This window comes from Pithys albifrons, chromosome 17 (assembly GCF_047495875.1).
Source record: "Pithys albifrons albifrons isolate INPA30051 chromosome 17, PitAlb_v1, whole genome shotgun sequence".
Taxonomy (NCBI): domain Eukaryota; kingdom Metazoa; phylum Chordata; class Aves; order Passeriformes; family Thamnophilidae; genus Pithys; species Pithys albifrons.
In genome coordinates, this window is record NC_092474.1 from 9,900,837 (window position 1) to 9,923,927 (window position 23,091).

Here is a 23,091-nt window from a genome sequence, read left to right on the forward strand (position 1 = left end):
AACTCAACAAAAAATATGGGAACCCCTGAATTCTGCTGGGTCCCTTTTGGCTTTCAGTGTTGTCAGAAATGGTGTGTGTCCTGTGACTGTTCTGTTCAAGTGCTTTCCCTTTTACTTACAGCCCACTTTGAGAGATCCTTTAAGTGGGAAACTGAAAGTTAGTGTAGCTGAGGAAAACAGTGCCAGAGTAGTCTTGGACAGTTGATCCTTGTCCTCCTCAAGATGTAGGTTTGTCCTCTTCCAATCATCCATCACTGCCCTGCTGCTGGACTGCTTGTGATCAACCTCCAGCCCCTGCAAGGTTTGGACGAGGGATCTGGTGAACCATTACAACTCCAGACAGAAGAGTGTTTTCAAGACTGGAGGTGAAGTACTGCCAAGTTTCTCAGCTAGAACTGGGGGAGTTTTCCCCTGGCATGCCTTGAAATTAAAAGGAAAACCAAAAAGTCTTTATTCAGAAGGTACTTAATGTTAATCTCAGTGAAACAAAAGTCCATGAGTAATTTTAGAGCTTATTTCCCTTTTCTGATTTCAAATAAAAGAAGCAGAGTTTGGTTTTCCTGAATCAGGGCATTTTATGGCCTCAACTCTCACCCTGAATTCTGAGAAATAGCAGAGGAAAGAGAGATATGAAAGATCTTGAATACTAGAATTCCTGATTCCAATTACCTGTTTTCCCAGATATCTGAAAATTTGGAGGTTTTGGAAGAAGACCCATGGCCCTTGATAAAGAAAACCTGTTTGTGTGCAAAGGAAAACTGTGCAAAGGTTGGTGTGTGCCAGTTTCTGAAAAACTGTGCTGAGACAAATGGACCACGAGCACCAACATCTGTGGAACTCACACCCAGGTCCTTTAGAAAATTTGAACAATAAACTCCCAGAGTGTTGCCCATTATTTTTGTTAATTGATGTGTTGTTTATACCAACTGTATGTTGTGTATTCCTGGGTTATAATAAACATGACTGGAGGAGGAGACCAATGGCATATGAAATACATTCAGTTTGGCTTTGGGTTTCATGCTCTTGGAAACCTTGCTAGGCTCTTCTTCAATGGTTTAAACTTAATTTAGAGTAGGGAAATGTCAAATGCACTCCTTATTTATTACAATGAGAGCTTGGTGACTGAAGAAAATGCTCTGCAAACACACACCAGCAGAAAGAGGGATCCTCTTGGGTATGTTGCAATGTAAGTTGGACAGTGTAGAGACAAAGGCAAATGAAGCTATTTGTGAAATACCTGAGATCCTTTTCAAGCAGCATAGAAAGCCCTTTTCATGCTGGCAGTGAAGGACCGGAGAGTGCTGTGTGTGGAGATCTGTGCCAGAGCAAACTGTGCTCCCAGAGAATGATGGCAAATGTGAAAATTTTGAGAAAAACCAAACAAACAAACAGAGGTCAAAGGACTGAGTCCCAGCGTGTGAACTGCTGAGCAGCCTCTCACATGGGAGGGTTGGTGCAGACTTTGTCGTATCATATGGTCAAAGTTAAGTGTTACACCAACATGACTGTAAAAGTTACACATTGAAAGAGACAAAGAGGGTCAGTCTTCATTTCTGCTTCAAAACCACAAATGGGTTTGCCTGTGAGAGGCAGCTGTTGGGTGGAATAGGTCATAGCTGTGTCTTGGCCTTCCCAGACAAGGTCTGGGAGATGACACTCCCTTTTATCTTTATGGACTCTTCCTGGTTTTCTCCTTGACTACATAACAGTAACTTTCTGGACACAGATGTTCAAAGTGTTGAGTTAAAAAGCAAATTTGATGGAAATTTGGAGACTATAGTTGAATTTTCTATGGCATTTGATGAAAGTGAATGGGCAAAATCCACTTGAATCTTGAGTCAATTGGTACTGAGTGGTCAGGGCTTCCAGCCCTGTTATGAATTTAAAGGGAAGACCTTTCCCAAAAAACAGCAGAATGAAGATTCAAGTGGCATAGACTAATTTGTCAAAACCAAAACACCAAAGTCATATAGGGATTGAGAAATTCTACAAGATCAGCAATGTTTTGCAATGAACGAAGAGTCACATTAGAGGAGACTTGTTTACACATGCCAAGTATTTTCACTGATTAAGATAGAGAAGTGGAGACCAAGAAATTATTATCTAGGGGCCATGTTTTTATTTTGGACAAACCCATGCATTATTCTTGGACTATTTTCAGTTCCCCAAGATAAGCTTACGGAAATATACAACCATAATAAAGACATATCAAACCCATATCTTGAGATATGCCACGAGCTTAGTTATGAGATACAGTTTTGCAGGACATGTTCAAACTCTGCACTGAAATACAGGTGTAAATCTGCACCATTGAATCCTCCTTCCCCCAAATCCAGCCAGGAAAGGGTCACTGATAACATCTTTTGGAAAGACAGCTGGCAGATGTGGAGCCCTGTCTTTAACTTCTTGAATGCCAGGAGAACTGCATCATCAAGAGGCTCTTACAGAGCTCTCTGGGGCCATTTGCCCCGTGTAGCAATTCCCGTGCTCCTCCCTGATCTGTGAGGGGTCAGGTGTGGTCTCAGCCATGAACCTCCCCTGTTCTGGGGCTGGTTCAGTAGTGCTGCTTTATTCCACTTGTTCTGCTGTGCTCATTTACAGGACATGTATGGTGTGGACACTGGCAAGATTTAAAGATGGGAAAAGTGAATAAGGCATGATTAGAATAAATGAAAAGGTAAAGTAAGAGTAAAGATGAAAGTTCCAGCTTTGTGTACGGTATTTAGCTTTTACTTCTTTGAGTAGTTATATGGAAACAAAATGCCCCAAGTTTGCAAAGTAGGACTGACGTAATTTTCACACTGATTCACCATCTAGGCCACCTTTGTTAGGTAACTTTCTTTGTGTGGCAAGAGTGGGTGAAGCCAAGAAACAGGGTGGAGAATTCTCTTGAAGTGCTCCAGCAGTGAATGTGTTAAAAGTTTCCATGGGAGACTTGCCAAAAAAGAAAAAAGGCACACGGTGGAATTGCAAGAAAAAGTTTATAAAAGAGTGTGAAAAGCCTCTCACACCTAAGAGAGTAGGAAAGAAAGAGCACACCCTTCCCTTTTTAGCAGTTTTTGATCTTATGAACAATGTAATTGTCAGTCGCTGGGGGCAGAGCCCACTGCAGCGGGACCTCCCTCCCAGAGCGCCGGGATCCTGCACTTCCACCCCCTGTCCCAGGGAGCGGGAGCCCCTCCGGCGGCACAGGGAGAGCCATGGCCACGGCGAGGATCTGCTGCCTGGTGCTCCTGACCCTGGGCGCGCTGGCGCTGGCCGTGACCCTCGTGGTCACCCTGACGCAGCCCAGGTGCGGTGCCCAGCGCTACCTGCGCGGGGCTGTGGCTGCCGACACCGAGACCTGCTCTGCCATCGGCCGGTACGTGCGCGGACCCCTCGGCTTTTCGGGTCACTTGTCGTGTATGTCGTGACTCGGCCTGACAGGACAAGCGCTAACCGCGGGAATGAGCCGGGTTTCTGCCCCGTTCCGCTCGGGCCGAGCAGCGATGCTGCTGCTCCCCCGGTGCCTCCGTCGGCGGAGCGGCCGCTCAGAGAGCTCTGCGACTGAGGCTCATTTTCATTACCCAGCCTCACAAAAATTTGCAGCTCTGCAAACCCATGGGTTCTTGGGAGGTATAAATATTTATAGTATACTAATACAAGGCTGCTTTTGAGTGGGGAAGCACGAAATTAACTGCTCGCAGCACGGCGGTGAGACTGTTGGGAAAGTGGCTTAGAAGAAAATGAAGAAGTTAGAGGAGCTTCCAGAGAGCTGCAGCTGTGCTTCAACAGAGCCAAGGAAGGCAGGCTGACAGGGAAGGGGGATTGGGCATCCCAGTCTTTAGGAGGGGGTGTGTTTCTGGACTGAACCCTGCAGCAGGTGTGTCTGCTATGAAGGAAAAAGGCAAAGAGCAGATTTAATTGAAATTAATCTGAGACAGTTTAAGTACAAAAGACATAATTACATCACTTGGAAAGAAAGATACAGGTTTAAAAAATTCTCCAGCTGCCCAGGTTGTACTACTTCAGTTTGTGTAATAACTTCTCTCTCAAACATTTTGACTCTCGTGTTATCATTTTACTGTGACTGTTCCTACTGTTATTCAATGCTTGTATACATGAAAGCAGAAGGATGGAAGTTTACACACTGTGTGATGCTGGATGCTCCAGCAGTGGATGCTGGAGCTGTGTCCTCTGCCTTGTGGCTGGAGGAGTGAGATGAGATGTGGTGCCTTTGCTGTGTCTCACACATGTTCCTGCAATGATGTCCTGACACAGCACTTGTGACTAGTTGGAGAAAATATACTGTGGCTACATGTATGTCAGGGAATGAGATGGGTTGCTTAACATTAAGCCACAGGTTAGTTCTTCAGGAGGCAGAAGTATCTTTTAAATCACAATTAATGGAAAAAGAGGAAAATGTGTAATTGGATTATCCAAAGAATTCATTGGGGAAAACCACTGCACTTGTTTTTGCAGCTGTTGTAAATTTGAACTTGATGTAGTGCAGAATCAGCTGGAAGGTGCTGAAGTGAGAGCCACAGACATGTGTGATCAGGTGGACACTTGGGCCACATTGTCCAGTTGGCTGCTGCTGGGCTGTCAGCTGTTCCTTCCCTTCACTCTGCAGGAAACCCCCACCGTTGCTGTAGCTGTGCACACTTGCTGACAGAGTCTGTGGTGACCACCTTAAATTGCCTACAAATGGTTTGCCAGTGATCCCCACGACATTCTGCCCTTGCTCCAGCTTCGTATCACACACCTTTCCCCCCTTTTTCCCATCCTGGAGCATCTGCACATCACATCCTGCTGCTCCACATACTCTCTCCCCCAGCCCTGCCAAGCCTGGATCTCCCCAGCCAGGACTGTTTTCCTCCTTCACCTTGGCTGTACCTCTGTCTGATGGTTGGCTCTCCTCCTCACTGCTGCCTGCTGTCTGCTGCCTTTCCCAGTATCCTTTGCTTCCAGCCATTCTTGGAAACCTTCGTACTCATTTCATGCTGTCCTTATACTCAGAATGAACCAAACTCCTGTATTCTTCCTCCCATCTTCCTCCTCAATAGATCTTAATAAAAGTAAAATTGTTTATAAAAATGTTCCTTTGCAACAGAACTTGGGATCAGAAGCTTTGTATAATATTTCCCCTTTTCTTTATTTTTGTCATATTCCTCTCTTTGTTCCCACTGGCCAGGCTTCTAAGGAAGGAAGATTTTTCACTTGAGGAAACTTACTGTTTGCTCTATACTGCACGTGATCTTGTTCATTTTCTTGCAGACTCTGTAGAATATTGTAAAGAGTTGAGGCAAGCACTCAGGAAAGGCACAGGAGCTGGGAGCTGCCCCAGAGTCCCTGCCGGGCCCTTTGCTGCCTGTGCTGCTGCTCTTTCTCTCTCTGCCTCCTCGCTGCCTCATGCCCAGCTCTGTGGCTGCTCCTTCCCACATGTAGCATGGAGTATTAAGGGTAATTATTTTCTTGATTTTTTTCATGTTCTGAAGCCAAGGCTGTTCCCAGATGCAGTTTTCCTGAGTAAGCCTCTGCAGCTCAGTTGGAACAGCTTCATTTCCACTGTCATTGCTTAGGAGTCACAGGGGAATTAGTCTACCAAAACCATTTAATTGATTGATGATCACTCACATACACATTTTTCTTGTATGTATAAAAATAAGTACAAATAATTATATGACCAATACCATAACAATTTTAAATGATCAGTTTTGTAGGTTTTTTCCCCAAAGCAAACATCTTGGACAAATTAGAGTGAATTGTTTGCACTGGGGATGGACACATCTCTGGCTTTGTACTTGCACCCTGCAGAGCCTTATAGCAAAATTTCTGGAGGAGTTTAAGGTAAACCAGCAAATTCCTTCAGTCTTGTTTTCTGGTCATTGCTGAATGCTTTTTGTGAAAACATACAGAAAGGAAAAAAAATAAATAGGCTTGGTGGCTTGGGTATGCAAAGTTGCAATCAAAGCTGGACCTGTGGGCCTGTGCCACTGGTGAGAGCCAGTCCCCAAAGACACACCAAAGGGCTGGTTTGTCCCTGCTCTCACCCACTGGCCCTGCAGATTCTCTCTCCTGCTGGGACCTCGAGCTGTCCCCCCACAGCCACCTCCTTCATCCTGCAAATCCCCCCTGAGTTCACAGCAATCTGTGCGGGGGATATTCAGAGAACATCCAGTGCAGGATGAACACAAAACCAGTCACGCCAGTCCAGTGCCTTAAGTCTTGTAATCCCAAAGCAGCACCTAATCTCTGACTTAGGAATTTTATTCTTTAATTAAAATATCTTGTTTGTTTTAAAGATGAACTCAAAGCACATTCTCTGTGTGCTGTAAGGAATTAAATTCCTGGAGCATTACATGTTACTCTGTTGGTTCAAGATGCTGCTGTTTGAGACAGAGTCTTTGTGTCCTCCTAATACAGCTGTCAGTTGAACTTCTTGAGAATAACTGAACAGAAATCTTGTATTTTAACAAGTGGGATCGTGGGTTGCAGGAAACACCTCAGGGCCCTTGTGTTCCCTCACTGATAGTTCAGCTGTGAAGGAAGGGTCAGTGAAGGAAAAATGTGGCTCTGTCATTTCTTAATACAAGCAGGAGGTGAGGCACAGATTCCCAGCCCATTTGCTGCTTTTCTTGCAGTTGGGCTCAGTTGGCAGGGTAGGGTTTTCCAGCTCTGGAGATTATATTTGTATATGCCAGGGATGTGTAAGGTTGAACTTTCTGAAATCTCTATGCAATTCTTTGGCTCCCTGCAGAAAGGGAGCAATCTCAGTGAGCCTTCAGCGTGTCATCATCCTTGTTGGCAGGTCCTGAGCTGGACTGCTCTCAGCCATCAGTGCCCAGTTCTCAGTGTCTGGTCCAGACAGGGGCCCTGCCCTGTGAGAAAACATCCAGGAATAAAGTGAAACACTTTGATGAAGAGGGATGGGAAGCTAAAAGGAGAGTCAGGGCAGTTCTGACCCAAGGATGTGGATTTGGTACCGCAGTTCACCTCAGTAATTAGTCCTCATGTCAAGAACCATGAGGAGACAGGAGGTGATTGCCCTGACAGTGAGAGGTACCCAAACCCACCTTCACCTCCAACTCTGAGCTGCGTATTCCTCCTGGAACAGGCTTTTTCCATCAACCCTGCAAAAAGCTTTATACTCTTTACCAATGTGCTGTTTGAGCTCTGCCATGCACTGCTCTGCATCTTTTGTTTCCCAAATGGCAGAAGCAAAAGCCCACATAAGGCCAGGGCCAGATTCGGGAGAAGTGTTCATTCCCAGTGATGGGATTCACTGCAGCAGAACGAGCTGCCCTGGGCTGGCCCAGCACCCATTTCTGATCCCTGCTCTCCAGGGCAGCCTAGAATAAACCCTGGGAACTGGCTTTTCATGAAACAAACACCCCCTGGGGGGACAGGGTAATGGAGAGGGTGAGAATGGTGAGACTTTAACAGTCAGAAAACATCTGTGGTCCTGGGAAGCTCCATTCTAGCCAGAGATTCTGCTGCAAAAATCCTTTCCAATGATGACCTAGCAGATTTCTGAAGAATGTTTGTATCCCAAAGGATTTGCCTTTGCCTCTTGTTGTAAGTTTAAAATGTGGCAACTGGCCCTTTTTTACAGAAATGCTTCTTATTTTGCTCTTCATAAATCTTAAGCAGGCAACTGCTGTGCAATGGGTGGTCTCCTCCTAGCCCCCAGCTTTCCTTAACAGAAAAAAAAGTCAATGTAAGTTAATACTTTAGCATTTTCTTTGTGTTTAAAATGGTTTCAAGGCTCCTTCTAGGCTAGGGCAGAACAGCAGGCTTGGTCTGCAGCCCAGCATGGCCCATCTCTGCCCTGAGGATTGTGTGAGCAAAATGCCACCATTCACCCCTCCAGGGAGGGCCAGTCCCTGTTTGGTGCTGTAGCAACAACAATTGCAGCACTCACTTTTTTTACACCCTCACCCGCTCTTGACTTCAAGGAAACTCAGTTAATGACCAAACCCTAAAGCGTCAGGAAGGATATAGGACAAAACATTGTAATCAGATGTTGTCAGCTGTGGCTGTAAGAGAGTCCTAGAGAGACTTAATGGCAATTTACTCCACTTGGATTGAGGGTCATGTGTCTCTCTGGGATTTTGCATTACATTTAAGCTGATTGCAGCAGTGATCTGTATAAAGGGAGCCACATAACTGGACAGGCTGTGGTCTGGATAGATAAGAAATCCATAATGGTCCTAAACTCCCCAGGTGTAACTCCATGGTTGTGACATGATTTGGTTTTTCACTTGTTGAGTTCAGTTGCTCCTGAGCTTGAGCAAAAACATGACTGTAAAGCTTTTCCTGAGCTACCACTCTGTCTGTCCCGTGTGATGGGACACCCCCTGTGCTGTTTTTCACTTGCACCCCTCCAGAACCAGGGAAACAACAATGTGGTGTGTGAGCCCCCAGGATGTGTTTGTGAGCCTTGGTCCTGAGGCTGCTGGGCTGGGAAGAGCCAAGATAATGCCCAGTTTGGGGGAGAAAGCTCCCCTTTCCCCTAACCCCTGTTCCCAAAGAAGCAGCAGGCAAAGGACCATGCCCAGCATCCCCCAGCCTGTCCCACACTGAGGCGGTCCCAGATGCTGCACACTGGATGGGCAGCCCCAGCTCTCCATCCCGTGGTGCTCACTGAAAGGCAGCAGGCACTGGGAAGTCCTCCTTCTCTTGAGCAAGAAACCAGTTGGACTGTGTGTTGTTCCATGTGGTATTTGCCACCAAGGGTGCCAGTTGCCACCAATCTGGATACAGTAGACAGGAACACAAAGCACTTTCGATTTATCTGGAAATTCTGTTTTTGTCATCATGTTTACATTGCAAAATGTGATGAATGAGTGCTAGTGACAAAGGACACATCAAAACACACTTTGCTTTTCTATGGAAAGCCGTCCCTGTGTTGACTGCTGGTGTTGCTCTATATTGTGTTACCACTGAGGAGTCCCAGCCAAGAATCAGCACCACTGTGTCAGGCACAGGGCAGGGCAAGTCAAAGACTGTCCCTGGCTTTCTGCCTTGCTGGGGCATGTCAGAGCCCTGGCACAACCCATCTGAAACCTCTTGGGTGGACTGGCAGGCTGCACTAATCAGTGCTCATAAAGAAGCACTTGATTTGCCCTGGTCATGCCAGGCAGGACGTGCCCACCCTGGCAGCACCGCTGAGGTTCTCCCCTCTGGCTGGTGAACGTCCTCCTCTCACTTGTTCCTTGGTGCTCTCAGGAAATCTGTGTCCCTTTTGCCAGTGTCAGCAACAGTCCAGGTCTCTGCTCCCTGGAGAAGTTTGCTGCTCTCTTTGGCAGTCAGAAACACCTTCTCTGCTGAGACTGAGACCTCATTTGTGCTTCCTGATCCAAGTGCGAGCCAAGGGCACAATTACACACTGGAGTTACATGGCTCATAACTCCTTTATCCTGGCTCTGTGTCTGTCTGGCAGCACTGGAGGGAGCATGGATCAAGTCATGCTTAGAAACCCTCAGGTTTGAATCCTTTGTGCACGGAGCACTACATTTGCAGTAGTTAAAGACTATTATTTAACTCACAAAGTTGTTTTTATAAACAAGAATTTGGGAACACCAACAAATCCTAGCAGGATACAGACCATATAGTTGTACAAATATTATATTAATAAATCGATTAATTGTGATTACCCTTTAGAGCATGCTGAGTTAAGTCATTCCAGTGCTTGGTGAAATTGTGGGAGGAGGGAAACAGCTCATCTTCTGGAAGAGGTAGACAGTCACCACCAGATGACACAAAAAGGGATGAAGATCATCATGGAATGCTCCTCCAGGCTCAAGTGTTTTGAGGGACATGGTGAGGGGTGTATGATACTGTTTTCAGAAGGAGAGTGGCAGGAGGGTCCCAGGACAGAAGGCAGTGTGAGATGTGCAACCACTTACCAGTTGTGAATGTGGCTGGCAAACTTGGGGGAGAATGTGGTGCTTTTCAGGCTTTGGGAAAATATGCTTCTTGTTACATGTTAAGGCCTTAATGCATTGCATTGGAACGCATACCATATGATCTCAAAACTTCTTTTTTAAGTTGTTTTTCACTGACAATTATCCCAGAACCATGATTTTCTCTGGCACCAGGCTTTCTAAATGCCTGCCTCATAGCCCATAATCCAGGGACTCTTGGGAGCACTATCCTTGGTCACTGTAGTGGTCCTTCTTCCCTCTTTTCCTAACCTTCTAACATGCTGTCTTGGGCCTTCTGCAGGGCTGAATTAGTTCCTCAGAAGCTCAAACTATAACACCCTCATTTCCTTCCTTTTTGTCATCAATTAACAGCTTCAGTTTCAGACAAACACTATGCAGGGACTTTGGTGTGATGAGTCCATCTCCTGCTGCAGGGACATGGATGGGTGAGCCTGAGCCTCAGGCTCCAAGTTCAGAGCTACAGCCAGGGAGCAGCTTCTCCAGGGAGGCCAAAAGCCATTCAGACCCCCAACAGAAAGCCCCGTGGTTCCCTACCATTTCTTTCCTTCCCACTTGTCCACCTGCCACGTCCTTACAGGTAGTGCCTCCGAGGCATTTACAGAAACAAAGGAAAAGCACAATCAGTGTTCCTGCTGGCAGCATCCTGTTCCTAGACCCAGCAGGTCTCAGCCATATCAATGGATGTAAAATAAACAGCAGTCCCTATGTTTGCTCTGTGTTCCTGTCCAACCTCTGGGAGCAGTTGCACTGCAATTATTGAGCAATTCAACTTTCCCTTCTGACTTTACCTTATCTGAGCAATAACCCAATAAAACAGTCAGAAACCTTCCTAGCAAACACAGTGCAGGCTACTGGCAGGGTGTGCAGGAAACACCACCCCATTTCCACTGCAAGGAAAAGTTTTTCAGTTGTGCCCAAGGGAAGAATTTGTTGAGCCACATTTCTGCAGCAGAACCTCAGTGCTGTTAGCAGCAGAACCTCAGTGCTGTCTTAATGTCTGTGTGTTGTTTGATGTGGCTGTGCCTATTTAGAAATGGTTATGAGGTTTTTACTGTTTGGGTTTTTATTTCTTTGGTGGTTTTGTCTTTGGGAATACAGGGACAGGCAGGGGTGGTTTTGTGCTACTATCACATGAACCCAGGAAAGTGCACTGTAGGAGCAATGAAGTGACTTTTGTACTAATTGACATGTTAAGTCTCAGGACTTTGCTCCACATGGGTCATCATTCCTGCTTCAGTGCCCCATCCAGCTGACCAGCATATGCCTTTTTATTGGTAACGGCATTTGGGGAGCTGGGGATCAGTTGGTTCTCAGCTTGTGGAAAGCTCTCTCCTGTGCATCCTTTTTTGTCAACAGCATTTGTGAGCAGCTGTAGTTCTCTCTGTCCTGCAACTCTTTGCCCAGAGGAAGACCAGCCTCACACAGGTCTGGTTTTGGTTGCTCTTCCCTCCTGCAGACTCTCCCTTCTTTCCCTCTAATTGTTTCTTCTCACTCCTGCAGAGGAAGGCTCCTCTCTGTGGTCTCACACCCCCCTCTGCCACCAGTAGCTTTCTCCACCTGCTGCCTGTGCTCCTCCAGCTGGGGCTGCCTTGCAGGGGCCCCAAGGAGGCATTTTCATGTGCTTCCTCCATTCTGCCATTCCTGGATTGTAACATTGTCTTTTTTCTTCCCTTTCCACCACAGGAACATCCTGAAAAGTGGAGGCACAGCTGTGGATGCTGCCATTGCTGGCTTGATCTGCACCTCGGTGATGAATCCTCAGAGTTCAGGCCTGGGTGGTGGGGTGGTATTCACCATCTATAATGCCAGCACAGGTATGGGCCAGCCCTGGCCTCTCCGTGGTGCCCTGTCTCTCTGCCCTGGGCGAGGCAGAATCCTTCCTGTTCTCTCAGAGCAATATTTTGAATATAATCACAAACCAGGCTTCTGCTCTTAGCCCAAAGTGTCTGTCAGAGGGAGCTGTGATCATCTTTTCACAGCCAGGACGTGTGTGGGTGGGAAAGAGCTCTGACATAAAGTGAATTGGGTTTGCAAAAGCAATGCCAAATTACACTTCAAAGGCACACCTCGGAGTGCAGCAAGGTGTGAGCCAGGGAAGCAGACAGGAGCAGAGTGAGGTGTGGCTGGAAATGAGCTGAGCTGAGCCCTCGGGCTTGGACTGCAGGGGCTCGTCCTGCCCCAGCAGCTCAGGAGGTGTCTGCTGACAGGGGAGCTGCATCTCACTGCCCTCACTGGCACAGGAATTCCCAAAGCAGTGAGGAGACCTCCTGTGCCAGGAGATGCCTCTTCACTTCAGAAACCTGAATCTAGCAATGTTCAGAGCCTGATGAGGAGCCTTCCTGTGTTTGGCTTAACCCCTAGTGTTGTGTTCTTGCTTTTATGTTTTTATTGTGATTTTTTTAAAATCTTGGCTTCCAAAACCCCCCAGAGCTTATAGATATAAACAGTAAAATCAACAATAAACCCAGTAACAATATCAGAATCTTAAAACTCCTGCCAAGTAGCCTCACAGGGTCACGAATCTGGAAACGCTTGGTTGTATCTTATGCAAGAGCTTAATTTGGCAGAACACCTATATTTTTATTTTTTTCCTCCTGGCAGATTCATGTAGCTTTGTTTCCTGACAACAATCCTCTTCTGCTACCTGAGTTATGCCACACAGAGCCACCCATGGCTTGGGGGTTGGAACACCAGGAAGCACTGTGGGCTCCTGCAGCACAGCTGCTCCTGGGCACTGCGATAGGAAAACAAACAAAAGGCAGAGGAGGAGGCAAAATGATAGGCTAGGCCTGAAACATGAGTGTATACAAGGAGGGTATTGTTGGTTTGGGGGTTGTTTATATTTTCCTTTTAAGGTCCCTGCTCCATAGAGGGTCTTTCAGCACCACCGTTGTGCTTATAAACATGATGGACTTGCCTCACCATCACTTGGTAAATGGCCCTCTGAGGAGCTTGAGGCTCATGGTATGTCTCTGACATGTCTCACCTGTACAGCAAGTGCAGGAACCTACAAATCAGGTGTGAAGCAGCAGGTCCCAGGCCATGTCCCAAGCACTCAGGGGGGAAACCTTAACTGGCTGGAGACAAGTGTTGCCCTTGTCCCTGTGCCTTTGGTACCTCCAGGAAGGTGCTGCTTGGTTTGCTCTAAATAAAAACATGGGAGCAAAGGACAAGGTGTGCCAAGACCTGACCCTGCAGGTGTGCTGGACACTCGTGGCAAAAGGCTCCCTCCAGGGAGCTCAGCTCTGGGCCAGCAGCACGTGTGGTGCTGCAGCTGGAGATGTGATGCTCACCTGCTCCAGGAAGAGTGTCATGCCTTTCCCTCTTCTCCTTCCCAGGAACAGTCGAGGTGATCAATGCTCGTGAGACAGTCCCACGAGGGTTTCCACATGATTTACTGTCTGGCTGTGGCTCTGGTTTCCCCATTGGTAAGGACACAGACTGGGCCATGAGGGGTCTGTGCCCCCCTGGCATGCACAAAGATCAGGGTGGAGAATCGAGGGCCTTGCTGACTTTATCTGGAATTCTTATTTTTATTCTAACACACTCTACCTGGGTTGGCTTTTGCAAAAGAAAGAAAAAATACTAGGTCCATAAAAATTCCTCTTTGGTAGTACCTCTGGCAGCCTGACCAGTGAGGAGTGTGGGGATCCAGCATGAGGAGAAATCACAGTGTAATTTCTCTTCATAGCAAGTCTGCAGTTCAAGAGCAGATTTCCCAAGGCACTCATTTCCCAGCAGTTCTTACAGAGAAAAATAAAGCCAGAAACTGCTCAAATTTTCTGGAAATAAAATAAATCAATCCAATGTGCTTGCCCCTGTCCCTGTATTGGGGAAGCACCCTGAAACATGGGGAATTGAGCTCAGGCACTCTTGCTTTAGCAGCACATCTTGGATCTCTCCATATTTCTTGCTGCTTTTTTTCTCCTTCCCTAGCACATTTGCTTTTGGTGCTTGTCCTAGTTTCTGGAGGAGATGTGCTTATCCTTGGAAGAAGAGCCTGAAAAGGAATCAGGAGTAACTCTTGGTTGGAAGGGACAGCTGGAGGTCTCTGGTCCAGCTCCTGCTCAAAGCAGGGTGATGTCAGGGTTGGCTCAGACTGCTCAGGGCCTTGTCGTGTGACAGTTTTTAGTTTCTCCAAGGGTGGAGAATTTCAGACTTCACTTGTTCTGGTGTCTGACCAGGCTCCACAAGTGCATTTTCTCCACTAGCCAGCTGCCATCTCCATTGCTGCAGCATTTGCCTGTTGCCTGTTGTGCTTTCACCTCTGGATCTGGCTCTGGCCTCTCTATACCCTTTCTATTGGATAATGAAAGAAATACATGAACAAACAAGAGTAATACACAAACCAAGCCTGCCTTTAGAAGCCTTGGCTGCCTCTACAATCTCACCCTTCCACTGGAGTGCTTTGCCAGTGCCTTGCTGGGTGTGACACTGCTGTTGTGCTCCCCAGATTCCCGCTGGATTGGTGTGCCAGGAGAGCTCCGTGGCTATGAGGAAGCCCACAGGCGACACGGCCGCTTGCCATGGAGAGCCCTCTTTGAGCCAACTCTCCAGCTCCTTTCAGAGCCACTTGTCATTTCCCCAGTTATGGACAGAGTAATCCGTAACCCACTCTTCTCAGAACCAGGAAAGAGGTTGTGGTAAGGCCCATGAATGAAACTGCAGAGTGAGGGCCACTGTTCCCTCAGCCTCAGACCCTTCTTCTGATATGCTGGTGTGGAGCACAGGCTGCTGGTATGGCTTGTGCTCAGGGAATACTTGCTATGGAGTGGGAGGGAATCACAGAAGGGGATTTTTAAAATATTTTCTTTCTGTCAGCAGCTTTTTTTTTTTTTAATTTACAATGACTGGGCACAGCAAAATGTTCTGTTAAGCATGACTGCTGGTGAGGAGGAGCTGGCTGTATATGGCCTGCCTCCATCTGCGTGGACATTGTCCCCTGACAGCAGGGCCCTACAGCAGACACTCGTTTGGAGAAGCCCCACTGACCTGAGCCAGGGGCAAAGCATTGGGTCCTGTGGAGAAAACTATCTGGAGAAGGAGTGCCTGGTGCTGTGGGGTGGCATTTGGCTCAGAACTTTCCTCCACGTAGCCTGCAGGGTAGCACTGCCTTGGAAAGTACACGTCATGCATAGATCAGAACACCCTTGGGCAGGACAAAGAGCTGACTGGCCCTGGGGACAGAGCAAGCACGTGCAGTGAACTGATGGATGTTCTTCTTTAACAGCCCACTGCTGTGTGATGGTCAAAGGTTTCTGAAGCGTGGAGAGACCTTCAGGTGGCCAGCACTGCAGCAAACACTGCGAGCTGTAGCAGAACACGGAGCTGCAGCGTTTTATGAGGGACAGATAGGAAAGGCACTGGTGCAGGATGCCAGGAGGGCTGGTACGTAACTGCTATGGTTGGTCCTTGGGGGAAGAAATTTGGGATATACAGGGGTGGCCATTCACAGTGCCCTGATATAGCCAGCACACAGCACCAGTACAAGTTGATGTGCTAATGTCAGCTCTCTCTTGAAGGCTCCAGCCTCTCACTGGAGGACCTTCGGATGTACAAAGCAGAGGTGTCCTCAGCTCTGAACATCACCCTCAACAACGACACCACAGTGTTTGCTCCAGGACCGCCCATGGGAGGTGCAGTGCTCATGTTCATCCTCAAGGTATTGGAAGGTAAATTCCTAATGGCAAAGGAGGAGCAAGAGGTTTTCAGAGAGTGTTGCTCCAGAGTAGTAAAACAGTAGTGGGCAGAAATGGAGCTGGCAAGCCAGAATGGGCCCAAGAGCAGCAGTGTGACCATGCTATGCATGGGGTGATGAACTGGCTCATTCATACAGTGGATCAGCATCACCATATCTGCTGCAAAGGCCAAAGGATACACGATTTTCCCAAGGTTTCAAAAGAAATTGAAGTGACAGTGGAAATTAGTACTCAGTTGTTTCTGTGTCCACATCCTGCTGAAGCATAGGGGAGACTTGGTAAGAACTGGGGCTGAAAAAGGAGGTTCCTTTCAGCTTTTTTTTTAAATACTTCTTGGAAAGATCATTGCCTTTAGTCTGTTAACAAAATTATTTCATCCTGGCCATAGAGTATAAACTCCATGAAGCATCACTGGCAACACCTGCAGAGAAGGTAGAAACCTACCACCTCATTGCAGAGGCCTTGAAGTTTGGTGACATGCTGAGATCCCACATGAGTGACCCAGCCTTCTCTAGAGCTCAGGTGAGCTGGCATAGTGCATGGGTACAGTGCTGTAGTACCAAATGATGCTCTGACACTCTCCTGCTTTGCAGCCATGAAAGGGAAGAAAATGCTTAGAACTGCTGGGCAGGAGCAATGTGGCTCAGCTGGCCAAGGCAGAGGCAGGATTAGGCTGTTTACTCTGATGCTGCAGCTGTAGGCTGGGGCTCACTTGCCTGATAAAGGACATGCACATGTTTGTGCCAGTGCTGAGTGGCTTCAGTACTGGGCTTGTTTGGTGTTCTGGGATGAGAGTGGCCTGGGGCTGAATGCTGCCAGTTGAGGGCCCCAAGCTCTGACTGTTGGGGCTGAATTCCTGTGCCCAAAGACCCATCTGTGCTGTGTGACACCAGCTCCGTGTCCTTGCTGTGATTGCAGGAGACTGTGGGGACCATGCTGTCTGACACGTTTGTTGAGCTGGTCAGGCACAGAATAGATGCTCGTGGTGACCACCCACTCAACCATTACAACTTGCTGAAGTCCGTCTACAATGACAAATACAAGAGTATGGGCACGAGCCACATCTCTGTGCTCGCTGCAGACGGCAGTGCTGTGTCCGCCACCAGCACCATCAACTACCCGTGAGTAGCCAAGGGCTTGGTGACTGAGTCACACTGGCCGTGTGTCTGGTTCACAGGATACCTGTAAGGGCTGTTTACCAGAAATGCAAAACCCTTGCGCTTCCCTGATTGAGGCAGCTCCTTGCTCGTGAATGCCTTTTTCACGTGACAGCAAAGGTCTGTGAGCAGCAGCTCCAAGGACCGTCCTAATTCAGGAGGTTGTAAGAACTTGCTGAGCTATTGCTGAGTTTCTGTGGGTTGAGCAAGTCCCCACAGGCACTAGTAACAGGGAGCTTGTTTTTGGCAGCAGCAGCAGCACAAAGTCCTTTTGGACACCCTCGCTGGGGCAGTGGCAGGCTGGGTAGAAACAGAGGTAACCCACAGGGTGCCTTGTCCACTTAATGCCATCAGCAACAGCAGAGCCCTGGGCACTGAAAGGCTTCATCTTTCCCCTGCAGGTTTGGCTCCTTTGTGTATTCTAACCAAACGGGGATCATTTTAAATAATGAACTGGCTGATTTCTGCATAGCAAACAGAAGCATTAACCCAGGTGAGCATTCTCATCCTCAAAATAAAGTACAGGGCCAGGAGATGGATACACAGGCATGTACAAGTGGGCAGGGATTGCCTGTAAACTACAGGTACTCTTTCCTTTTGTAGGCCTGGATGAGAGCAAGTTTGTTTGAGACTAAAAGAGAATAAGGCCCTGTAGTGTGTCTGTGACTGCTCACATATCCCCTTGCATGAAACACAGCAGTCTGGGTTTCTGACCAGCGAAATCACAGATTAAAAAAAATGCTGAAGCTGATCACTGATTGATGGGGAGGGAAGGGAAGATGTGAAGAAACTACTGCTAGGACAAGCTTGCTGACATTTTAGGCTCATCTCTGATTCTATATATAGCTGCTGCACAGCCTTGCACTGAGCTCTGTAACACAGCAGTGTTGGTGCAAACAGGGCTCTGTGCATTAAGCTGTGCCTGGTGCACTGTCCCTTGGGCTGCTGGGAAAGGATATCACAGCAGGATTGCTGCTGAGGGTTCCTCAGTTGGGCTGGATGAGCTGCAGTGAGCCCTGATACTTGTAAGATGCCCTGTCCTGCATCAAGAGAAGCTTCCTGTTTAGTCTGTGCCTTAAAGCTTGTTTTTCTGAAGTCCTGGGCTTCTTGAGGAAGTAGCAGTAGCTTGGTTTTCTGTGGGAAACACAAGAAAGGTGAGGGAGATGAACTTTTGTCCCTCCAACCCTGTTAAAGCCACATGGAAAGAATAATACTCTGCTCTAGGAGAGAAGCCTCCCTCAGCAATGGTGCCTTCCATCCTCATCTCCAGGACAGGAGGCATGCTGGTGATCGGAGGAGCAGGTGGGGCCAGGATTATCAGTGCCACTACCATGGTAAGTGAACAGGTACCACACAGCAACACCTTCCTCCGAGCAAGGGGAGCACTCACTGTCCTGAACAAAAGAAATTACTTTGCTGCTGCTAGTTCTGCTCTGTGGAAGGCAGTAGTGACAAGGGCCTGCTGCAGACTCAGCCTACCTCACCTTCTTGCCTCTAGCACGTCTGTGGCAAGGGCAGGGGCTGCTTTCAGCTCCACTGCTGAGCGGCTGATCCCTTCCACCAGGAGGGGTCAGGAATGAAGGAGGTGGCAGAACTCACAGCAACTTGCCAGTTCTTTCAGCTCTCCCAGATTTCCAACCATGGTCAGTCCCACCTGCTCTTTCTGCTCAGTCCTCCTCAGGTCTTGATGCCTTGGTGCTTTTTTTTTAATTTGCAATTTAGAAGTCATAAAGGCTGCAGGCTGGAGGCCAGAAAGAGCATTCTGGGAAGGATCAATATGTGCCCACCCTGTTCTTTTACTTGCTCCAAGCATTTGGTATTGGTCACCATGAATGCAGGAGACCAGGCAGGGAGGACTGTGAGTCTGGCTCAGTGCAGCCTGTTGAGCAGCCCAGGTTTGCACCTTGCTGCAGGCAGGACTTACAGCAGAGCTGCTCTGGCTGAACAGCAGTGCAGGGGAGGGCAGCACATGACCCAGGCTCTTTCTGAGTGTCTGCAGTCAGGCAGTGTGGGGGTTGTTTCATTGCAGGCGATTATAAACAAGCTGTGGCTTGGCTATGACTTGGAACACGCCATTGCAGCTCCCGTCATGCACACTGAGGGTGACAGTGTCCTCTTTGAAGAGAATTTCAGTGAGGTGAGTGGCCTTGTTGGCTCTTCTTGTCTTCTCCTCTTGCTGGGAAGCAGATTGCTCTTGTAACTCTCCTAGATAATCTGTATTTTGCTTCTGGCTAACCTCCTTCTTGTTTAAATCTCACCTTCTCAACCCAACTCCACACACACATCCTTCATTTTCACATCTGGCAACGCTGAGACCTCAGGCCCATGCCCCATTCACTCTGTTTCCTCTTCTCTCCCCCCACAGGAGGTTAGAAATGGCCTGCTGGGAAGAGGACATAGAGAAAAGACAGATAAATTTGCACTGAATGTTGTGCAGGGAATTTCCAAGGAAGGAAAATGCATCTCTGCTTACTCTGATAACAGGAAACTGGGGAAGTCGGCTGGATATTAGCATGGAATGCTATCACAGCTCACAAAGCCACAGGACATAACCAGATCCAAAACATGCTTTTCTTGGACAGGCCCATAATTACCTGTTCCCATCAGGATGTCTCCTGGACCATGGGCAAAACCTGTGACTACACCTAATTCCAGCAGACTGCAGGTCAGGCAATGTAATGAGAGGTCAGCCAGCATTTTTTAGAGCTACACCTTCCACTACTTATGTGACACACAGAAAAACATACTTCCTGAGCACATCAGCTACTCAGAATGTGAGAGTAAAAAGTGGGAAAGGAAAATTGATCCAAGCCCCACTGGGAACACTGTGAAATGACCCAGCTGTATCTTCCATTCCTGCTGGAGTCTCAGTTAAGAGTAGAATTGGTTTCTTTCAGGCTGTTCCACAAGAAACTTATTACTCCTGGGGCTCAGCAATGTGAAATATGTCATTATTTTGTCTGTGAAGACTACAAGAGGTGTCTGTAGGGTTGGGATTTTAAACATTGAAACATCCAGGCTTAGAGGGTGGGTTTGGAAAGGGAAGAGAGCAAAATTCCACACTCCCCCTCTCAGTTTTCCCACCCAAAGAAGCCCTACTTTTCCCTAAGGCGGCAGATGAAATCACACCATAACACAAGTGCTGCCCTGCCTTACTCTCTCTGCCTTGGGGGTCCAAAGGACCCCACAAGCTCAGAGTGACTGTGCCAATACTCACTGCAGGCCTGCACACCAGTGACCTGGAGGACAGGCTCCTGTGGGGTGGTGTGAATTCCTGAATTCCATGATCCTGGGAGGGACAGGCTTCAGCTTTGTTCCCCAGAGGCACCTCTCCCTGTGGTGAGAGGAGTCCCAGTTTGTGCCAGTTCTCCCTCCTCAATGCCAGTAGATCAGTTGTTTGGGAAGGCAGGTGAGGACTGCAGGGGAACCGCTGCTGGTTTTGGAAGCTTTAGAACTTTCTTCAAAATGCAAAGGGTACCTGATCAGGAGACATCACTTGTAGCCAAGAGCTCCACCTGGCCAGGGAAACACCAGGACTGCTGAGAAGGGATACAGGACCACCAGGCATTGGTAGAATGCTCTTCTCCCATAGCCTATGCACATGCTTCAGATCCCTGTTTACCACAGCTAGTCTCTAGTGTTCCCTTCTGGAAGGAGAACATTGTAGAACTCTAAGAACTATCACAGAGAGAGAAAACTCCAGAAGAGACCTGAACTCATGCACCTGGATAAAAATGGTCTTTTGCAGTTAATCCATAATGTTGTCCTGCTCAAATTGGCCAAAAATCAAACATTTAAAAAAATAAACCTGAAAAAAGACAAAACCCTTACAGCTCTTTTCAAATATTAAGGAGCAAATTCCCAGAATCCCTCCAAACTCAATTTTCTGAAAGCATATGAGCCTGACTGTCCTATGGGCACAGTGTTGTGTGTGTGTGTCTGGGAGGAAATAAAAAAACAGAGGAAGGCCTAGCAGAGCCCTCTCCTTTGCACACACAGCCCATGGGACTCTGAGAGCACAAACAAATGCAATCCCTCTGTAAACACCATAACAAGCCCACTCCATTAAAAACACAAATGAAAACAAAGCCAGCGAGGTTTTACGCCAGTGTTCTTACCCATGTAGTCTGTCCAATAAAGCCATCAATTTACTGCAATCTCAGCCATCACTTGCATTTTAATGATGGTCTGAGTGAAGCTGACCAGAGCCAGACATGTGTTTTCCTTCAGAGCTGTACACTGAGGACTGTAGTCTCAAAGCTGCTGGAGGAGAGTTAATGATTGTTGCATTACCAGACAGTAACCGCAGGCTTTTAATCATGGATCTGGAAGACAAGTTACTTCTGTGCAGAGCCAGCTCCGTGCACTGCTCCCCTCCTTCATCCAAGCAGAATTTATCTCAAATCCCCTACTTCAAGAAGGACTACTCGTTTCTCCATCAGAGCTGCTTACTCACACTGTGGAAGTGGCCCTGTGAGATGGGATTACAGTGCTGGTGAATGGGAGCAGAGAAAGAGAATATGTTGGTTATGACTAACCAAAAAACCCAATCTACTTAATCTGCTGAAGTTTTCCACTTTGAGTAGCTCCCTTATCCCAGCTCCAGTTCCTGGGTGCATTGGTTCTAGTGACAGAAATAACACCCCAACTGCAGAGCTGTGGCAGGGGAAGCACTTCCAGTGCCAGACACCATCTGCAGCTCCCCCTGCAGCTCCAGACGGACTCACCACACCCGGTGCTGCCTTCAGCAAGATCCGTGGTTATTGCCAGCTAACCCCACTGAGCCTGGAGTTTACAAACTGCAGCCAAGAGTGGCACTGGCTGGAGACAGCCAGACTGGCTTCCCTATTAGGCTTCAGGACCACCTTCAGCAGTGCCCTGGGCCCTCTCCATCATGTTTCATTACAGAAAACCCAAGTCACCAAGTAACTAAGTCTTCTGTTACCTCTGCTTCTGACACACTTTAGGGTAAAGCACTAGAGTACTCAAGCCCTATCCCTTTCCCAGTGCATCACAGCTTCTTCCCACCACAAAGACACAGGCGTATTTTCTGTAGTCCAGTGCTCCCTGCAGTTTAACTGCTTTGCAACTGAGCCAACTGAGCAGTTTTTAACTCCATCACAGCTTTCATTTGCAAGAGAGAAAGGAATGGGGCTGCAGACCTCTCACCGCAACAGAGGCTTCCAGTCCTGCAGTCCTCACTAGCAGAACACCTGGTGAAGCTGAGGAATTGTAACTGCCTTGTCACCTCTGCTCCTACCCTTCCTCCTCCTAACTGCTGCTGAAATCTGCTTGGGTCAGGAGCCTCCCAGTCTGGTCTCTCCCCATTCATGCTCCTCCCAACAAGAGAGCGTTATTTTTGTACTGAAATCAACTTACACAAACTTTTAAAGCATCATTGTACAGAGACTGCTCTATTTTCTAACAATATCTTTAAATTATACTTTTAATAAAGTGTTTTGAAACCTGTCTGGGGATTTCTCCTCTAAACCAGTTGCCTATCCCAACACACAAGCAGTTGTTTGAGAGGACTTGCATGCAGCAGTAAGAGTTGTTCATTATGGAGTCTCAATATGCTGCTGGAGAAGATGAGGAACAACAAACTTCATGTGCCACTTGTCTCTCACAGCTGGGATTTGGCCCCTTCCAGAGGCTGGATGGTTGCCAAAAGAAAACTGTAGTAATTCCAGGCTGAACAGGGGCAGGAGGTGAACCCCCCCCAGCTCATGGTCCAAATTGACTTGTCATGGGCACAGCTTCCTCTCACATCAGCTGGACTTGGTCCCAGAACGTGTCCTTTTCTCCACACCCTGCACTGGGTCAGGCAGCTTTCCCTGACACACTGTGTGTCGTCAGGAACACAGGGGGAGGTGACTGCATTCCCAAGGTGGGATATGGACTGAGGAAGGGACCTTAGAAATCATCTTGTTCTGAGGGCACTCACTAGACCACATTGCTCCAAGGCCTGTCCAACTTGGCCTTGAACTTTTCTAGGGATGGGGCCCCGACAGCTTCTCTGGGAAATCTGTGCCAGAATTTCTTCTACTCTAAATCTACCCTCTTTCAGTTTAAGGCCATTCCCTCTTGTCCTAACTCTGAGCAGGAAGTCTTTCCTGCAGCTGAAACATCCTGGAGAGTGCATGTTTTACAGCAGGAACTGCTGCCTGACACCTGCCTGTCAATGCACAGACAGCCCCAAAGTGGTGTGAGCAGTGGAATGTGGGAGCTGAACAGGTGGCAGAAGTGCCTGTTCTGTGTACAGATATCTCAGCCTGTAATTACAGCCTGCAGAAATATTCATTGTTT

At 47.8% G+C, this 23,091-nt stretch overlaps 1 protein-coding gene across 1 annotated transcript; it reads left to right on the top strand.

Moving 5' to 3' along the window:
- Positions 1 to 2,998: 2,998 nt before the first annotated feature.
- GGT5 (gamma-glutamyltransferase 5) lies at positions 2,999 to 22,254 on the top strand. Its single transcript, XM_071571858.1, has 12 exons — positions 2,999 to 3,361; positions 11,613 to 11,743; positions 13,268 to 13,357; positions 14,383 to 14,572; positions 15,160 to 15,317; positions 15,452 to 15,601; positions 16,017 to 16,150; positions 16,547 to 16,749; positions 17,187 to 17,278; positions 18,010 to 18,119; positions 18,815 to 18,922; positions 19,151 to 22,254. Exons 1-12 carry the CDS (start codon positions 3,201 to 3,203, stop codon positions 19,295 to 19,297), a joined length of 1,674 nt encoding a protein of 557 aa, XP_071427959.1. The 5' UTR covers positions 2,999 to 3,200; the 3' UTR covers positions 19,298 to 22,254.
- Positions 22,255 to 23,091: the final 837 nt, after the last annotated feature.

Coding starts and splice junctions, on each gene's coding strand:
- GGT5 (XM_071571858.1), top strand. CDS start 3,201: ATGGCCACGGCGAGGATCTGCTGCCTGGTGCTCCTGACCCTGGGCGCG. Junction 17,279..18,009: donor AAACAGAAGCATTAACCCAG/GTGAGCATTCTC, acceptor ACTCTGCTCTAG/GAGAGAAGCCTCCCTCAGCA. Junction 18,120..18,814: donor TTATCAGTGCCACTACCATG/GTAAGTGAACAG, acceptor GTTTCATTGCAG/GCGATTATAAACAAGCTGTG.